The sequence below is a fragment of the Macrosteles quadrilineatus genome, unplaced genomic scaffold, assembly GCF_028750875.1.
Source record: "Macrosteles quadrilineatus isolate MER2022 unplaced genomic scaffold, UCM_ALF_1.0 Scaffold_8__2_contigs__length_117827958, whole genome shotgun sequence".
In the NCBI taxonomy this organism is placed as follows: domain Eukaryota; kingdom Metazoa; phylum Arthropoda; class Insecta; order Hemiptera; family Cicadellidae; genus Macrosteles; species Macrosteles quadrilineatus.
The window spans coordinates 62582531-62601850 of NW_026542601.1; the positions used below are offsets into that span (position 1 = coordinate 62582531).

At 34.0% G+C, this 19320-nt stretch overlaps 1 protein-coding gene across 1 annotated transcript; it reads right to left on the bottom strand.

The window, feature by feature from the left end:
* Positions 1-857: 857 nt before the first annotated feature.
* LOC129000177 (BTB/POZ domain-containing protein KCTD5-like) lies at positions 858-18677 on the bottom strand. Its single transcript, XM_054427121.1, has 5 exons — positions 18404-18677; positions 13522-13630; positions 4567-4754; positions 4047-4175; positions 858-1060 (listed from the first exon to the last, which is right to left on the bottom strand). Exons 1-5 carry the CDS (start codon positions 18635-18637, stop codon positions 1031-1033), a joined length of 690 nt encoding a protein of 229 aa, XP_054283096.1. The 5' UTR covers positions 18638-18677; the 3' UTR covers positions 858-1030.
* Positions 18678-19320: the final 643 nt, after the last annotated feature.

Sequence of the window (19320 nt, forward strand, 5' to 3'; positions counted from 1 at the left end):
GAATGATATAGTCACTGATCAGTTTGATAAAAACAAAACTTTAATAATAGTTTGATGATTCATTACTGATTGGGGTCATTGTATCTACAAAAGAAGTGATACCGACATCTCATTGGAAACCCAATATATCGGCACAATTGATATTTCATGTTTAAAGCTGACTTCTATTGAGTATCAAGCTAGAAGGGGTTAATGTATAGAACAACAATGTTACAAGAAAACGCTCCGCTTGAGTTTAAGTAGGAGCACAAGGAATTATATTCTCCTTTATACCAAAGCAATACAAATAATGCTGGCAAGAAAACTTTGTTTTTCGAATTTCACATGTAGGTTTTGTGTTTATTTACAACAATATAACTATTCACATTGTTCATTCAATTAATTGGATGGCTTATCATTCACCTTACTGGGAGATTTGTGTAAACAACAAGTAGGATCTCTCAAGATTAATCTTCATAAAAACTGTCTGAATGGAGTGACGTACAAGTTTGTTCCCAACTTGCAAAAAAGTTCATCATGTTGGCTGTCTAGATGTCAAAATTAATTAGCTTCTTCTTTAAACATTTTTATTGCAGTAAAAACAACACTAAAACCCTCTCTGGAAAACTAAATGTTGATTACAGATACACGCTTTAAACTCAAAGACCTGACCATAAAACTTATAGTAAAAATACTCAACAGTTATGCTAGAATAAAAATAGGATGAGCAAAAAACAGATGAAAATCGATTTTGCTCCGTATACCCAGCGGCAAGGTAAAAAATGCAAGGCAAGAACCAATACTTATAACCATATTGATAATATGAAAAATCAAAATTGGTTGAGTCAAACTGACAAGGGCCAAAAAATAACTTAGGCTAAAAGTTTATAAACCTTGTTGTACTTTTGCACATTCTTAAAATACAATTTCATAAATAATACTTTAAAATCATAATGCCGCTATTTTTTTAAATCAGTGAATTGTCACCTTCAACTAGAGTTAGAATTGCTAAAATGAGTACATCAGGTGAGGCATTTTACTGTCCAAATCTTCACATTCTTGATCCTTTCTGCTGCAACACCTGAAATTAATATTCAAAACGCATTACAACAAAATTATCTTTATTCCAAAATTAAATTATCACCGACATACATTATAACTAAATGTAATTTCTCAAAGACAAGTATTAGAACTAACAAACATGATTAAAACCATATTTCGTAGTTCTATAGGTGTCCCTAACTGAAGAATTTAAATGTTTTCTCCCAGAACTATTAAAAGAGAATTGAAGTGTCATTTACAATTTATTTAAGTAAGCGCAACAAACAGAAGATTGCATCAAAATAGTGTGATTTATACTCTTCAAACAAATAATACTTGGTAAAAACTTTTTATGACTGTACATTTGTAAAGAAAAAACTAATTTTCAATAACTGTGCATATGTATGAATTACTAAGTTTGGAGATTGATTTTAGTAGTATACCAGCCAGCACTAGTGAACAATGTGAGTTATGGCCATGAGTTTTGAATGATTTGTTTATCTGTTATATTGAAGTGCTGCCAATATAAATATACATATAAATATAAATATATTGCACACAAATGTTGGCAAATTGTCTAAATGTCTGTGAGTGTGAGCATGTTTATTGAAAACTCTGTTAAACTACTCAGCAGGCATTGCAGCAAAGTAAAACCTTATCACACAACAATCATAAGCCTTTTAAAGAAGAAGAATTAAAACCTGTCATGGTACACAATACCTCAATTATTAAATTAGGAGAAAGAATAAAGTATTAAAACAAAATATATTACTCTTAGAAAAAATCTTGAAAAAACATAGTCTTGTAATTTAACCCTTCATCGGTGTCTTTGATTCTAAAACATGGGTGACGCACAGAGTTTTTTTTCGGGTGTTGAAAAATTAGACAAAAACTGTGTTTTGTACACACAAAAATGTATTTAAGCCATTTATAATCAATAAATTGTAAAAAAAATCAATAACAAACTCTTACTTTGCATATTTATAAAATACATAGCAAACATAAGCAACACGATCGGTGACACATGGAGTGTTTTTCCGTGTGTTGAAATATTAGACAAACAACATTTGTATACATAGGCCTATATTAATACTAAAACGTATAAAATCCATGTATAATAAATACAATTGTTCATGAAATAAAAAAAAAACTTACTTTAGGCCTACATATTTATAAGAAATATATAGCAAACAAAAACAACACTATCGGTGACGCACGGAGCCGGTCTCGTACTACGCAACTGTTCGGGCTTCAACTGATAAATAGGGGTTTTGCGGGGGAGGTGTGAGATCTAAATAATGTTCAATCGGTTCCTAGAAAGATGCATGCAAGGTACTGTTACTCCTAAAGTTACCAGCTGACGATATATTACTTTTACTTGGTTATATTGGTTTTTATATTTCTGTATAAAAACAAATGCACCCGGAGGAAAACTCTGTGGTGTCACAGACAAAGGGTTACAATAACATTTGCACAAACTGATGGTATATTTTTTACCCATTCAAGTGTGGATTTCCTAAGACCTAATAAGAAAGGAAAATAGATTCCCCAACAAAATTTGTGGTTTATGTATCTTAAGTCTTCATTAAAGCCCCTGTCACACGGAGCTGGTTCCAGCAGCTATTTTTTGCTGCGAGAACCAGCAGCATTAGTTGTTATTTCTCCAGCGCGCTAGAAGTCCTGTCAGACGAAGCTGGAGAACTAGCGCTACAACTTACAAGTCTGGGAATCTAATTGGATGTAACTACACACTCATAATAATGGTAGCAAAAATAATGTTGTAGAAGTAAAAAGTGCCACGAAAAAACAAAATATTAATATATAAAAACTATTATTTTGTTTCTACTATGGGCATGTAAATTAACTTATTAAAATCAAATAAGTTGTGTTAGGCGTATAACAAAAGGACTTTATCTTTCCTCGACACAAAAAATCACATTCATTGATTCATTTAATTAATATATGTGAGATGTAGCAATCGTAACAACAAGAAAATTATGACAATGCGTGAAAAATTTTGAAACATGAAAGTTTAAATTTATTCTCGATTAGTTTAAAAGTGTTCAATTAATTTAAATTCATTTTTCTTAATGCGTGAACTAGCACGACACTGTCAGACAGAGCTGGAATGGTGCTAGAGACTACAGATAGTCACATGACCTGCTAGTGACTCTTCAAGCGCTTGTAATATTACTGTTTAAAACCTCCAGCGGCTGGAGATACCAGCTCATGCGAGTGTTTCAAGCAGCTGGAGAATCAGTCCACGATGCTGGTTTTCTGCTGGTTCTAGCTGCTAGTTACTAGCTGCGAGAAAACCAGCTCCGTGTGATAGGGGCTTAACATACAGTAGACTCCCTCTTATCCGGACACCTTTTAACCGGACATCAGTTTAACCGGACTACACTCGGTGGAAATGACATCTCTTTAACCGGACAATTTTTATCAGCACATTGGTTTAACCGGACTAGATCGGCAGGAAGTGGGCAGTACTGAAACGTCTGTTCTCGTGGGAAAGATTTGAGACCAGTGATCACATGTCTTAATACAATGCTCTCCTAAATTTAAGTAGAATATCACAGTAAACAGTCTGTCTTAACAAGTTTTTGGGGACATCGGTTTAACCGGAAACCCCGTTATCCGGACTGGCCTCGGTCCCGAGGAGTCCGGATAAGAGGGAGTCTACTGTATTAAAACCATTATAAAAGGACCAGTTTGTCCAGTAGGCTACAAGATTTAACATTTACGTTGCAATCGTATTTTGGAATTTGACATTGTGTTTACAAAATGCTAGGAAGTTCCAAGTTGCAAGAGGTATTCCAAGATATGTCAAAAGGCGATGGGAATGATATGTTAAATAGGCTATAAGTTTAAAAATTAAAAATGTAACCTACATTTGACTCAATTTAATTTTTGAAAACCAAAATTTAAGAGAGTCATTAAATGCTTGGTAAGCTATTTATTTTTTTCCTTAGTTGACCATTCTCAGTGGACTGCATACTATCACTATGTACTTGTAAGTTAAATACCTTGGCCCTGTCAGTAGGTTCAGTCTCCTTGGTGTTCCTGTCTCGAGGGCCGTACTCTCTCGACACTACACACAGGAACTCTGCGTGATCCTCGTTCCCATAGTTGTATTGTGAGCCAATGTTGATCAGCTGTAATTTGTTTATAGGATAGGTTAGTTAAGAGCAAGTAAAAAAATATGCAAAAAACATTTCACAAACTGAAACTAAATAGTTGGAAAAATATCTATCAATTATTAGTGATAAATTTAAACCTTTAAAAGTCTTAAAATGTTCAAGCTAACAACTTTACAATACTGTGTTGACGAAGAAATAAGATACACACAGGCGTACACAAATTATTAGAAACTATTAGCCTACCTTACAATTTACTTAGCTTTTAGATTCTGTTTTTATTTTCTACATGACTTTTAATAAGCCTAAACACAAATACATTGAAGTCACAATCTTTTGTATTACAATAGTAATGTTTACAGTTGTCCATGCATTTATTTCATGTCTAATGATTATTCTGACTACTTACCTGTTCAAACTTCCAGCCGTCGCTCATAGTGGACACCATTTGTGTGAGCTCGTCCTCATGACATTGTATCACTCTGTACACGTGTTTCTTTGAGTCTTTAAGAGGTCGGGTATCTCGGCACACAATGCGTTCTTTCACTAGTCGGATGAGTTCTGTGATGTTATAAAACTCTGCTTCCTCCAGTACTCCTGGAGAGAGAATTGGTAACTATATTTTGAGACATGTTTTATCGTACGTGCTACAAGATACCCATAGACCCTTTTAAATTGACTGGGCAAAAGCATTTTTTAAATTATTTGTTTACCATGATTCAATTAATTTAGGCCTTTGTTTGAAAGGTCTATTAGTCTGATTGGGTCATGCCCATTGTAACATTATTTATGAATTTACCTAGAGGGAAGCAACTATAACCGTATATAGCACGGTAAGACCTGGAGCCAGGACCGATATGCTTTTTCATTTTGACGTCCCCCAGAGTCCAAACACTATTTGTTAAAACAAAACTTTTATATATATATATATAAAAAACACAAATCCGTAGTCACATAATCTGTCCGTGAACGCGATAACTTGAGTAATTTTTTGTCCAATTTTGATGAAATTTGGTTTGAACATGTAAGGCGGTATAAACTTGAATGAGTTCGCGAACCAGCATGATCTGACCAAGGGAAAAAGGTTTTACGGGGGGTTTTTATGGGGTAAAAGTTGGTTTTTCTAATTTTTGACCCTCAAAACACAAAATTTCCCAATTTCTCTCAAGACCTTTTTAAAGAGCTTAAAAAAACAAATAATTTAGTATCTTGATGTGTTTTTGTACGGTTATTGGTTACGTAGAAAATTTAAAATTCCCATGTTATCCATATGGAGAATGTTGTAAAATGTTGTAGTTGCTTGTTTATGGAAATATGTTGATAAAACTTGGCTTTATACTTAGCTAATAAATAATAATATTTTACAACAGAAAACATACTACTATTACCCAGAATGCTGACCGAGAGAGCTTTGCCTGTCAATTTGTAGGCAGCGCAACCAGCATTGCTATGCTGGTGCATTGTACAACCAGCATACAATGCACCAGCAGAGCAGTGCTGGTGGCGCTGTCTACGAATTGACAGACAAAGCTCTCTCGGTTAGCATTCTGGAATAGTAGTATGTTTTCTGTGATTTTATTTTAACTCGTTCGCTACCACAATTATATGGAATTTACGTTCGCATAGACCAGCGACGCAATTGTGCGTCGACTCGTTTCTCACAATAGACCACCGACACATATTTGCGTCAGCTGGTCACATTGAATTAGACTAACGACGCACAGTTGCGTCGGTATTCAATGTTATTAATCAGCGTATTTCTTAGCAACGGTCTATTTTAAATCCCTGATTTTATTGTATCGGTCTAGAGGGATATCTGCTGCTAATGTGCGTCGCTTGGTCTGTGGATATGACGATTGGTTACACCACACAACAGTTGGCAACATTGTTGTTTACATTGTGTATTCCGCGACATCACATAACATATGTAAACGTTATAACCTTTGCAGTTTTGGCTAGTGTTTAGTGGAGTTTCTTTATTTGTTTGTGTAAAAGCTTGAAACAATCAATGTTTCAATGTTACAATACAAAATAGTCAATGTAAAAAAAATGGGTTTTATCAGTTTCTCGTAAAATACAAAATATTCTGGGGTAAGGTATTAGTAAGAACAAGGTTAGATTGTATAAGAAACATTTTATTTAGGAAACTTTGTAAAACAAAGAAACATATTTAGCCTAAACATTGCTAAAAAGAATAAGCTTATTTAACTTCTGCCGCATACCAAGCTTTGACAGAGAAGCTTCTGCTGTTTTACGCTTAGAAATGCTGTGGCATATAATTTTGTTAAACATAATACCAATTAGTTTGATTGAGCGAAGCTCACTTTCCCTCACTTTGTAACTTCTTTGTAAGGGCATCAGAATGTAATGGCTTGACCAATTGATATGCAATTTGGCCAACAGCTAAAGAATACTGAGCACAATGTTTTGGTAAAAAATATTTGCAAATTTCCTTCTGGATTATATTTTACGGGTCACGCAATTTCGCTTGTTATTTTAATGTAAGTTGAAAGAAAAATTATATTGGGTTTATGACATATGGGTTTATCTCGTTTCATTTAAATAAGATGAACATATGATCATTGTTTGTAACTGTTTTGTTTACATTTCAATGTTTACTTTCATCATAGGTTAAAGTTGGAATGTAACAGTTTATCAATGGAAGTAACAGTTTTGCTATATTTGTTTTGAGCATGCCTCAAAGGCCACGTTGTAATATTGGTCGTCGCACCGATAATGCAAATATTGTAAGAGAGTGGCGTCGTGAACAAGAAGAACCAGATGAAGCAGTGGCGGAAGAAGCTGATAATGATAGGCAGTTAGCTAATCAATTCCAACATGAATTAGATGCACAAAAATATTACACTTGCGCTAACTGTCATCGCCAACAACTTACAGCTTCAAACCAATCACCGATTTGTTCGCGTTGTCGTTCAAATGCAACTAAATTCACGGTGTTAAATAATATGGATGTGTCAAGTGTCCCGAACGAATTAACTGACCTGACGATTGTAGAACAAATGTTGATTGCACGAGTACATCCTGCTATGCCCATTTACAAAGTACAAGCAAATGGTCAGGATGGCCAGTTTCACTACAAAGGTGCAGTATAAACTATCAGATAAATTTGTCATTCTTTAGAATTGAAATAATATCGGGCAAACAAACGGCGAATCTGTTGAAAGGGAACATATTGTAGGTTGTTAGCTGCTTTAGCCATTGACAATCTTTAAATAATGCTTCGCTCATTTATGCGTCTAAAGTGTAACGGCAGACCACCCTAGTTAATTTCATGTCATGGCTTTCCTCGCCAAATTCATTATTACCTTTATGATTGAGAAAAACGTTACCAGCAAAGGTTCTACATGCTAATAAAATAGTTTTTGAAGCATCAAATTTTTTGCCAATCCTTGGAATATGCAACAATTTGATTGTACATGAACTTAACAATTTTCAGTACATCTGGCGAAGCCCTGATTAATTTTCCTTTTGATAGAAAATCAGTAAAATGAGTGCAAGGGCTTGGATTTGAATCGCCAGTTACCAAAAGATTACTGCATTCTTCACATTTTAGTTTAGGATCCAACTTTCGAATAACATAACCACAAATATAATATAGTACATTGTCTTTATAGTAAGACGACTCTTCTATGCCTTCTTATCTAACATGTATGACAACATTCTATATCATCAGCATCATCGGCTTCATCACTATGTCCAACTACTTGGGATAATTCGTTGAAGCTCATTACAGAACTTTGTCGATTGAAGTCAAATGATAAGCAATTGCCTTTATCAGATGGCTGGACACTATTGATATATAGATATATATTTCTATCGTTATATTTTGTTAGTTTAAAAGAATTTTTGAAAGTAAAAGCTAGTATTCTCTTATTTTGAATTCAGCCTATTTGATGATTAAAGAAATGATTGTAAGTTAGTAGGCTAGATGGGGTAAACCTACATTGCGAAACATAAGTTTTCTCAAAGCCCACTGGAACTGTTTCACATTTGGATTATTGTTATTTCCTCCTCGAGATCTTATACAGGAAAATAACAATTCCAGGTGGTCTTGAGAAAACTTGTACGTTAATATGTAATATGTAGGGAGGTTATTGTAACACACACGTGCGCCCAAGGTCAGGTGTCGACAACACGGTTTCGCGCGCTATATCCCACATGCTGCCTTCAATTTGCCCATGCGGCAACCCCTATACACACCTGTATTGGCTCGGAAAGCTCTACACGAGCCTTACGGCCTGCGCGCAATCCAGTTAGTTTTATATGTCGATGATTATTCCATACTATTTTAATCATCCTTGGAGTCATAAAATCGCTACTTTCCATTCACTTATCCACAGACTTATTAATATTCCCTTGAATAAAGAAAATTTCAAAAAAGAGAAAAATACCATTAAATACTTAGCAGAGAAAAATGTCTACAGGGCAAAAATGATAGACAATATGATAAAGAAGAAATTGAAAAACAAAATACAAAAGCAAAGAAAATCAACGGAAAATGAAGAGAAAAAGAAATATATATATACCTTATAACAAATATATGACTAAAGCAGTAAGAAATACATTTAAAAATTAGGATATAAGAGTAAGTTACAGAACTAAGAACAATATATTCCAATTAATCAATAAACAAATCAAACACACAGAAAATAATGAAGACGAAAAGTACAACAAATCAGGAATCTATAAGATAAACTGTAGTGACTGTAGCAATTATTATATAGGTCAAACATCTCGAAGTTTTAAAACAAGATTCAAAGAACATCTACAAGCATTGAAATCAAAAAATCAAACATCAATGAAGTCGAACTTCGCCGACCATATAATGAACACAGACCACAGTTATAAAAACATGAAAGAAAATCTAACAATTTTAGAATATGAAAAAGAACGTGAGAAACTTAATGCAAAAGAAGAGCTAAATATTTATATACACAACAAAAAGGACCCCAACAATATACTTAACACAATGATTCCAAAATTAAACCAACCTATCTACGATAAAATTGAAAAACTAAGGAAGGAAAGAAAAACATTCATATAGTATAATGAAAAAATTAATACCAAAATTTATTAAGATTTAGTTAACATAGTTTATATTTTATTATTTTTACATATGATTATATTTTTAATTTTGTTAGTTTAAAGAATGAGGTTATGGTAAAAATGACTTGATAATGGACTTAGTTCCGAAACATGTTGTCATGAAAAATAAAATAATTACTAAAAGGGTACTTTGTTAAATATGTTTTTGATTTTTATTATATTAGTAGCCCTAAAAATGCAAGAAAATAATATTTAACCCTCCGAGTGTCATGCGTCGCTGCAGCGACTCACGAACACTGTTTACGGCAAAGGCTCTATGACTGACTGAATCGGATTGAACTGGATCGAGTTAGGTATCGTTCTTTTCGTTAAATTATAAGCTTTCTCCAGAGGTCTGTCTCAGCGCTGTATGTTCTCCGAGCCGATCGTAATTGTAGCAGACAGCTGACGTGCGTATTTGTAAGCAGCTTGGTTATCCTCGGACCGATGACTGATGTGTTTTATTACGTTTATCATTGTTTTAGTGTTAAAAATCAAAAGTAGTGATATACGTGGTGCATTATAAGAAGATTTAAGTAATTTTGAAGAGCTGGTTGATGATCCTGAAGAAGTAGGTAGTGATATTGATGTAAATTATCAGCCAGATTCCTAGCTATGGTTAGGCTATGCATTCTTAGCTAAACGCAATGTACTGAAATCTGTTTTTCACTCATAACTTATTTATTTGATAACTTACCTCACTATATGATTATATATTTGTAATCCTCATAAAATTTAGAACAAAGTGGCTATTTTCAAATATTTATAGGCCTATAATTTATACAATTTCATTGAGCGCGAACTTATTTTTTTTTTGAAAATTTTCTAAAATATTTTTTTTTTACCTAAAGATTTTTTTTTAAACAAATGTTCCTTATGTTTTATATATAATATTGAAGCCCATGATTTTCCAAACAAAATGGTATATAGAACAGTATAATTAACATTGTTTTTAAGCTTCTCAGATCCGTTTTAATAAAACCTTGCAAATGAGCTAAAAATAGGCAGACATTAAGGCCAAAACAAGGGACATATATATCTTACTAATATTATAAACTAGCTGGCCCGACAGACGTCGTCCTGTCCTAGTGTGGATTTATGTAAAATGCTCGTTCATTTTCAAGATGAGTTCGTTCGCATGTCTCAATCATGTCCTGGTTAAAGTTCGTTCGCTACGCTCACTCACCATTTGGTTGCTAATTAGCTGTTGAAGTTCGTTCGCTACGCTCACTCACCTTTAGGTTGGAGCTCGTTCGCTGCGCTCACTTGCCTTCAGGTTAGCTCGTTCGCTACGCTAACTCGCCTCCAGGTTGAAGTTCGTTCGCTACGCTCACTCACCTTTTGGTTGCAAGTTAGCTGTTATCATAAATTAAAAAAATATAGTGCTGCACCCTGTTGGTAAACCTATTAACTTTTTAATGCTATTGAACATCACAGAATCAGATAGTTTAGTTGAACCAGCTGTTAAGATTCTTTAATTCCATTTAAATATGAGTACTCATAAGGTTAACATGGGAAACTCCAGAGCCACTGGGGCGGAGCCCTTTTGACGGATCTGCACCAAACTTCACACAAACCATCCTTGAATAATGCTTAATAATGCCTGAAGGTTTCATTACAATCTGTCGAGCGGTTTCGGAGTCCATAAAGGACAAACATACAAATATACAAACATACAAATATACAAACATACATTGGATTTTATATATATAGATGTGAAAGTTTGTGTGTTTGTTTGTTTGTTTGTTTGAAGTTCAATCACGCATTAACTACTGGACGGATTTGTCTGAAATTTGGCATAATGATAGCTCACATTCCCGATTAACATATAGGCATATTCTTATCTCAAAAATCCGTTCGGGCTCCGCCCCAGTGGCTCTTTAGTTCCCCATGTTAACCTTATGAGTATTCATATTTAAAGGGAATTAAAGAATTTAGTCAGCTGTTTCAACTAAGAAGTTGGTTCTATGATATGAAAATGCATTAAAAGTTATAAGATTTACCAACAGGGTGCAGCACTAGGACGCTTATTTTTTTTTCATTTATGAAAACAGCTAATTTGAACTAATACCAAAATCTGTGATACACAATGAGGACTGTCAAAGTACGATTGTTTACAGTTATGTTTATGGTTTTAATTTCATGAATAATTTGTGATATTTTGCTAAACTTAAATGATTTTTTTCTTCTATTGTTTAGGTGAAGTGGTAAAACATTATGGCTATGGTAGATGTATAGTACTATAGTATATCGTCAATTTAAAGAAGCAACTTTTTTTCAAACTGTGTCCTCCCCCCATTGCAAACACAAAGCTTGAGTATAATGCCAATCCCGTACGAAGGACGGGTTCTCTGCTAGTACGGATATATATATACGTCCGTGAACGCGATAACTTGAGTAATTTTTGTCCGATTTTGATGAAATTTGGTTTAAAGGTGTAAAGCGGGATAAACTTGAATGAGTTCGCGAACCAGCACGATCGGACCATGGGAACGGGGCTTTACGGGGGGTTTTATGGGGTAAAAATTTGGGTTTTCTCACTTTTGACCCTCAAAACACAAAATTTCCCAATTTCTCTTTAGACCTTCTTAAAGAGCTTAAAAAAAAAATAATTTAGTATATAAAAGTATTTTTGTTCGATTATTAGTAACGGAGAAAATTAAAAAAATTTTAAATTTAAAATTCCCATGTTATTCTTATGGAGAATATTGTCAAATGTTGTAGTTTGCTTGTTTATGGATATATTTTGATCAAACTTGGCAAATTTATCTATTTTGTACTAAGCTATCAATATTTTACTCAAAAACACACTTTTATTAGTTTCCTTGTAGCAGCAAACCTAGGTACTCGTTAAACCTAAATTCAGACAAATGGAAATTCGCTTAGTCGGCAGGTTTGCTGCGGCGGGGGTATTTAGATTACAAGAGATTAAACTTTTACTTCGTCAGAATGCTTAAAATGTCGAATTCGCAAGTATAATTTTTTATACCCGGACACCCCTCTCGCAATGGAGGGTATTCCATACCCCCCAAACCTACGGTGGTCGTGGCCACGCTGGCCTAGAATTAGAATACCCCCCATACCCCCGACAGAATGCCCCCCGAAAATTTGCCCTGGAACCGCCCTTGGTCCTAGGCCTACATATTTGTTGGGTTATGCCTTTACCTGATTTTTAAATAGTCTTTATGCACTTGACAGTAGGAAACTCAGAGGTGGATTAGTTTGCACAAAACTGAACTAATGCTGACACTCCTCCCCAATCTTGTTCTGACATAAAATACTCGTACTTATTACATTATCATGTACCACCAGAATGGATTCTGTGTACCACTCAAAATAAGAGAGGTATGTGTATCACAAGTTAGGAATACTGTTAAGGAACTTAATTTTGTTTAATAAAGTGTCCAATTATTTTAGAACTCTTTCATTTAATAAAAAGACTATCTGAGTCTGTTTTTACAACAAGGAAATGAAAATACCCCCGCCGCAGCGCTTAAACCTGCAGACTAAGTGAATTTCCATTTGCCTGAATTAATTTGAAATTAAATATATTTAAATAACATTAGGTTTAACCTAGGTTTGCTGCCTAATACAGGCAGCCTAATAAAGTGTGTTTTTTAGTAATATAATAGCTTAGAATAGCCTAAAATAAATAAATTTGCCAAGTTTGATCAAAATATATCCATAAACAAGCAAACGATAGCATTTTACAAATTTCTAAAAAAAAATGGAATTTTAAATTTACATTTTTTTTATATTTTCTCTGTAACATATGACCGTACAAAAACTCTTTAATATAGCCTACTATTTTTTTAAGCTCTTTTATAATGGTCTAGAGAGAAATTGCTAAATTTTGTGTTTTAGGGACCGTCAAAAATGAGAAAACCCAATTTTAACTATAAAACCCCCTGCAAAACCCTGTTCCCATGCTCCTATCATGCTGGTTCGCGGACTAATTTAAGTTTATGCACCTTAAAACCAAATTTTTTGAAAATTGGAAAAAAATTACTTAAGTTATTGCGTTTACGGAAACAAATATATAACATTTTGAACGGTTGGCGTTTTTGGTCTCAGGGGGCATCAAAATGAAAAAGTAAATCAGTCCCGGGCCTAGGTCTTACCGTGCTACCTATGGTAGGCCTAATAGCTACTTCCCTATAGGGAAATTCGCTAAAACCCAGCCTTAAAATACTTAGAACTATTATAAATAAGTTAGGTTGCTAGAAAACATGGTTCTCTTTATCAATTCAAGACTCACCTTCTTCTTCTAAATCCTTATTAATGATTAGTTTTCCATGCCGTAAATAGTTTAACACAGGACTGAAATAAGTAGGGTCCCGATCGATCAAATAAGCACCTTTCTCATCCTGAAAAAGAATATGGAATTGTAACCAAAATTGCCTAATGTGAACACAACTTTAGGTCACTGAAAGCATGGTTTAAGTTAATATTACAGTTGAACCTCTAAGATTAATTTCAAGGGGTAGGGGAAAAATTATCGAGGTATTCATAGTAAAGAGGTTAGTTTTATCGAGGTTACCGGCCGTTATTCGCCTTATAAAGGTTTCTCCTCTACACAGGCACGTGCCAAACAATGACTGAGGTATGGATGGGGTTTCATGTAGAGACTTAAGCGTCTGTTTATAAAACTACATACTATGGAGTTAACCTCATAGTTCATGAGAAATTCGCCTTGTAGAGGTTTTGTGCTAAGAATATTAATTGGGTATACAGTAGAACCCCTCATATCCGGCCACCACGGGACCAAGCCCCTGGCCGGATAACGATTTGGCCGGATAAACCAACCTACTATGAAAATGACAATTCATACCTAATAATAATAGGTAATCAATCAATATATGCAATCAAAAGTATCATTTAATTGTGTTCTGGGATCATTTTTAGAAAAACAAACATGTCTGTAAAAAGGAAAAAAAATATTTGTAGGTTAAAGTCATTACTGTAAGTAATGAATGTACAAATATTATGATTCCAGGTAACAAAACATATTTAAATGGAGGTAAAAATGACAATAAATTGTACTTAAAGATCATTAGGACTTAAATGGTACTTGCATTTCTACTCAACATTATTAACCATTTTGTGAAATACAAAAATTAATGTACTCGTACTGTACTGTACTAAATCCACTTTGGAAATAATCAGCCAACTGATCAGAGGTTAGGCCTACTAGCTCAACTGACTATAGTGACTCAGCAAATAAATGTATAAACAAACAGATAAATAATGAGAACAATTTATTTTATGACTTGAGCAGTCACAAAGACTAGTGCTTGTATCTAAACGTCTGTAAGGTGTGAGAAAAGATTTTGATATTGGCTTCCTGGAAGGGGCCGGATAAACAGAGGACCGGTAAAACCAAGGCCGGATATGAGGGGTTCTACTGTATTTATTGCAAAAACCCTGTCCCCTAGGTTAGAAGTTGGATACATAAACTTGTATATTTTCAGTAATATTAAGGCAATAAATTTTAAATATTTGGTTTGAATTAATTTATAAAGTTAAAATATTGACACAAATTACTAAACAGGCATTTTAATGAGATTATACTGGCAATAACGATCGTTAAAAGTCGTGTTCCTGGCCGTGAATGTAATGCTAGGTTCGAGGGTCGAAACCAGTTCTCGTCAGGTCTTTCAACCCTCTCTCTGTTCGTTGTTGACTGTGGGTGAAGTAGGTTAGACATTATGTGATGCCAGGCTTTCTAGTTTATACGGAAAGTCTTGATTTAAAATCTGTTTTGTAAGCGTTAAGTTTTTGTGTAATGATCGGTATTGATAATAACTGTTACAATATGGTAAATAACTTATTCAAAACTACAAAAATATAAGACAGACGGATACTTAACCAAACTTATGGCCAGCAAAGGGAACCACGGCCTCTAAGTTCCATTTTAGTAAATGACTAGAGTGAAAATGCTAATGTCGGTCACTGTATTTTGGGTCACAAAATCTGAGGATCTGATGTATGACCTATATTACTTTTGGTGAATTCTGTGACCCAAATTACTTCTCTTATGAGTTTTCAATGTTGAGAATTAATTTTTCTGTAACCGACAATATAATTGAAAATTATTTCTGTTTACTTTCTTTACTTTACCTATTTTGATGATGGGCGGGATTATACAACAATGTGGGCAGTGAGAATTTGGCTCCTAGATTTGCGAGAAAATTACGAACCTCGCCTAGTGTTAATAGCAGACGATAATAACGAAAAGGTGACACTTTTATAGTAAAGGATAACACAAGTGTTGTTTAATACATAGAAGTTCCCCATTTATACGTTTGAGTTACTGTGTAATGTCAGTCGCATTACCTACTTTACATGTAATGTCAGTCACGTGACATACATTACTTGTAATTCGAGTCATTCTTGAAATAGTGGGTCACATGGTGGTTTGTATGCATATAAATAAAATCGCTAACTTTAATGGTTATTTTTAAGCAAAAAATTATACTTTTCAGTATATTGGTTAAAGAAAAAAATATTGCAGCCTGTAATTTGTATTGTGAGTTAGATAAATAATATAGAAGGATCCTGATATCATTACCGCAATTTTTTTAGAGTTTTATTTAGAGTTTTTTAACATCTTGTATATTTATAGCAATCACATTTCTCACACTTTGGTATTATTGGGTATCTAAAAAGCTATTGGAATCATAATTTGCATAATTCATTGTAGATATCCTTGTCAAAACTTAGGATTGTTTGTGTGACCCAGATTACTCAAAAACCAGAGGTTGAATTTCTCTTCTGGCAATAATAAATGTTATTAATTATTTTATAGCTAATAAGATCAGGTTTATGAACTACAAAGGCTACACATTGGAAAAAAATAGACTTAATTACTATTGGTGAGTATTAATTTTCTCAGATATAGGGGACAGCAATCGTCCTGTTTTCAAGTTTTTAAACCCTTATGATGTCTAGTAAATTGGGCTTGGTGTCTATAAATCTAGGTATGGTGTCTAGTAATCTGGGCGTGGTGTCTAGTAATCTTGGTTAGGTGTCTTGTATAGTAACTGCCCTGTCACGATGTTTAAGCGAGTTTTCTAGGGGTAGTGTCTAGTAATCTAGTTCTGGTGTCCTACAGGAAGTCTCGGCGACCAAAAGTAATTTGAGAAAGGGTAATTACTACCTAGGTATATGTACAATGGGATATGATGTAATTATTTTTAGTTACTTAGGCTACAGTTTTTTTCACGCAGAATCCAAAAATGCAATCAGTTTTTGTCGGAGAGATTCCTAAGTGGCTGTACAGTTAAATAATTAATATTAGGTACCTAAACTTCAGTTTCGTTGAGTGATTCAGATATTTGTGGTTTGGACGAGTCCAAGTTCTAGCACTAACGAAAGGGGTCCCCGGAAGGTTTGTGGAGTGGAGACAGCTGTTAGATGTTTACAATCGATGCTAACAAACTAAAACTGACACGACGACATGAGAGCAAAATCTGAATTACAATATGCAATAATTAGATTTGTAATAGCAAATGGACTTTGACGCCGTTAAGAAAATACAATAACTCAACTACACAATTAACCTATTAATCACTTCAACATTACCCTAATTATAAAACAATGGAATTTATTCTCGTAAAATACAAGTAGGTAATAGAAGCTATGACACTGCCACTTCAATAGGTAATAGTGCATAGGCCCTAATCCCATTGTGCCTAAAAGTGAAAACATGCCACAGTGCATAATTTCATGCATATTACATGTGTAATATGGAAACCCCAACAATGAGAGATCCCATGCTAGGTAACAATATTTTAAAGACATTTAAGTTACTGCAGTACAGAAGTTATTATTGAAACCCTTTTATATTAAATTAAAATCAGCTAATCTAATCTAAGTTTAATTTAACCTAGGCCTAATCTAACCTAGAACCTAACCTACTAAATATTAATTTTTAAAATCACTTTTTATGACAGAAGAGGATGCATGACATAGGCATGTGAGGAAGATAGGTCGGACTTTATGCGGATTCGTGATTGTATTAAGTCTTTGAAGTGAGGTTAGATTAGGTTGTTAAAGTTTAGGTTATAATGAACCGACTCATTAATTTATGCTACTTCCAGACTGCAAGATTTTTTGTTAAATTGTTGACTTATTTCATTGTATTTCAACCACTAATTTCAATTGTGCAAAACAGTCTTGAAGTAGCATAAATTAGGCCCATGAGTCGGTTTATAATAACCTAAACTTTCCTTCCTAATCTAACCTCACTTCAAAGCACTTACCTAAATAAAATCACGAATCCGCATAAAACCTGACCTACCTACCCACATGCTGATTAACTTATTTGGTTTCAAAACTACGGTAAGTTAATTGATTTCATTCCGCATTAAGTTGAGTATAAACAGCTATTTGCTCTCCTCACTAAGTTCTCAGTCCACATACGGACCCATTCCACCACGCCATATTACCATCAGTAACTTAGGCCTACCGCTCAACTAACCTTAGATTCGTAATCTTAACCTTCGTTTTAAAGCCACTTGGGAATCTCTCCAACAAAAACTGATTGCATTTTTGGATTCAGCGTGAAAAAAAAGATAAATAGACATCTAAAAATTACATCATATACCTTTGTAGATAGGCCTAACTTACCAGGTAAATTGTAGCCTGAGAAAGTTGTAAGTTAGTGTTGGTGTCTAGGAACAGTTTAAAAACGTCTTAGGCCTATAGCCTAGGACGTTTTAGGTGATTTGGGGGATGTGAATAGTAACCATGATATTGCTAACTATAGCCTATCAATTATAAAACTAAACTGTCATAACCTTTGAACCTAAGTTTAAGTACTAACCAAACTTGCTAATGAAAAAATGGAATGAAGGTTTACTAATTGAATCGATAGCCTCAATCAGTATTAGCATAGCCCGGTAAGAAACGGTACCCCAAAGCTATTTTACATAAGTTAGGCTACATTGTTGATTGGCAGTACATTTGTCAATTACAGTAGGTCAAACCTAGCCTAGGCTAGGTTGTCAGTAGCCTAACTTGCATGGTTATTGGTTAGGCCCTTCTTACTTAAATATTGAAGAACGAATAAAGGAATTCATTAATCTAATAATAAAATAATATTATTGTAGGTAGGCTATAATGGATATTTTAATTACCCTATCAGATATCAGGTCAGAGTCTTCTTTACACAGTCTATATAAAAACGAATTTGGGTCTCTTGATAAAGTTGTTTTAGTCGTCAAAAAACACGTACCACCAACATTTAATTTAACCCACTGCTTACTACTAGGTTTAGATACACTATTCATTTCCATGTCCATTGAATTGTTTTCTAATTCACCTATATTGTTTTCAAACACAGTTTTATCACTAATTTCTGCTTCAGCCATGTTTGTTTGCTTTGCTTGCTTGTGGTGTTCGTTTCGTTCTCGTTGAGTTGACGTTATTATTTGACGGACGGACGCACGGATGTAATTTTTGTGTTACGTCTGGTGTGATTGGTTAGGGAATAGTCAAAGGCTTAGAAATTGTTGTCCACCATAGACTACTACTAACCATTTTATATGATATAACTACACAAACACTATACAAATTGATCAGCTATGTTAATTGTTAAATATTCAATGGTGCTATGTTAACCTTAGTTTAATTATTAGCCTTTAGTATTTATGTGTTGTAAATATATGTTTTATTGTAAAGTATTATAAAATTTGACGCTATCTATCCGTAATCACGGTCAAAGATAAAGAATACAAGTATCCAAGTAGTATCAAGTATCCAAGTAAGTTCGGTAAGTTGTACTTAACGTACAGAAAATAAATTAAAATCAAAATAACAATAAACGAACAAACTTAACAATACTCTTAACTTCAATTAATGAGTGGTGCATTTCCAACAAAATGACCCTGAATATTGCCAAGTGTTCAATCATGACACATACTTGGCTTAAAATACCTACTTTGTATGGTCGCCATTCAATAAGAAAGTAAAGTAAAGCATTAAAGACATTCGGCAATCGGCAGATTACGAGAACCGTACCACTTTCAATATGCAATTAGATGGTCAGTTGTTT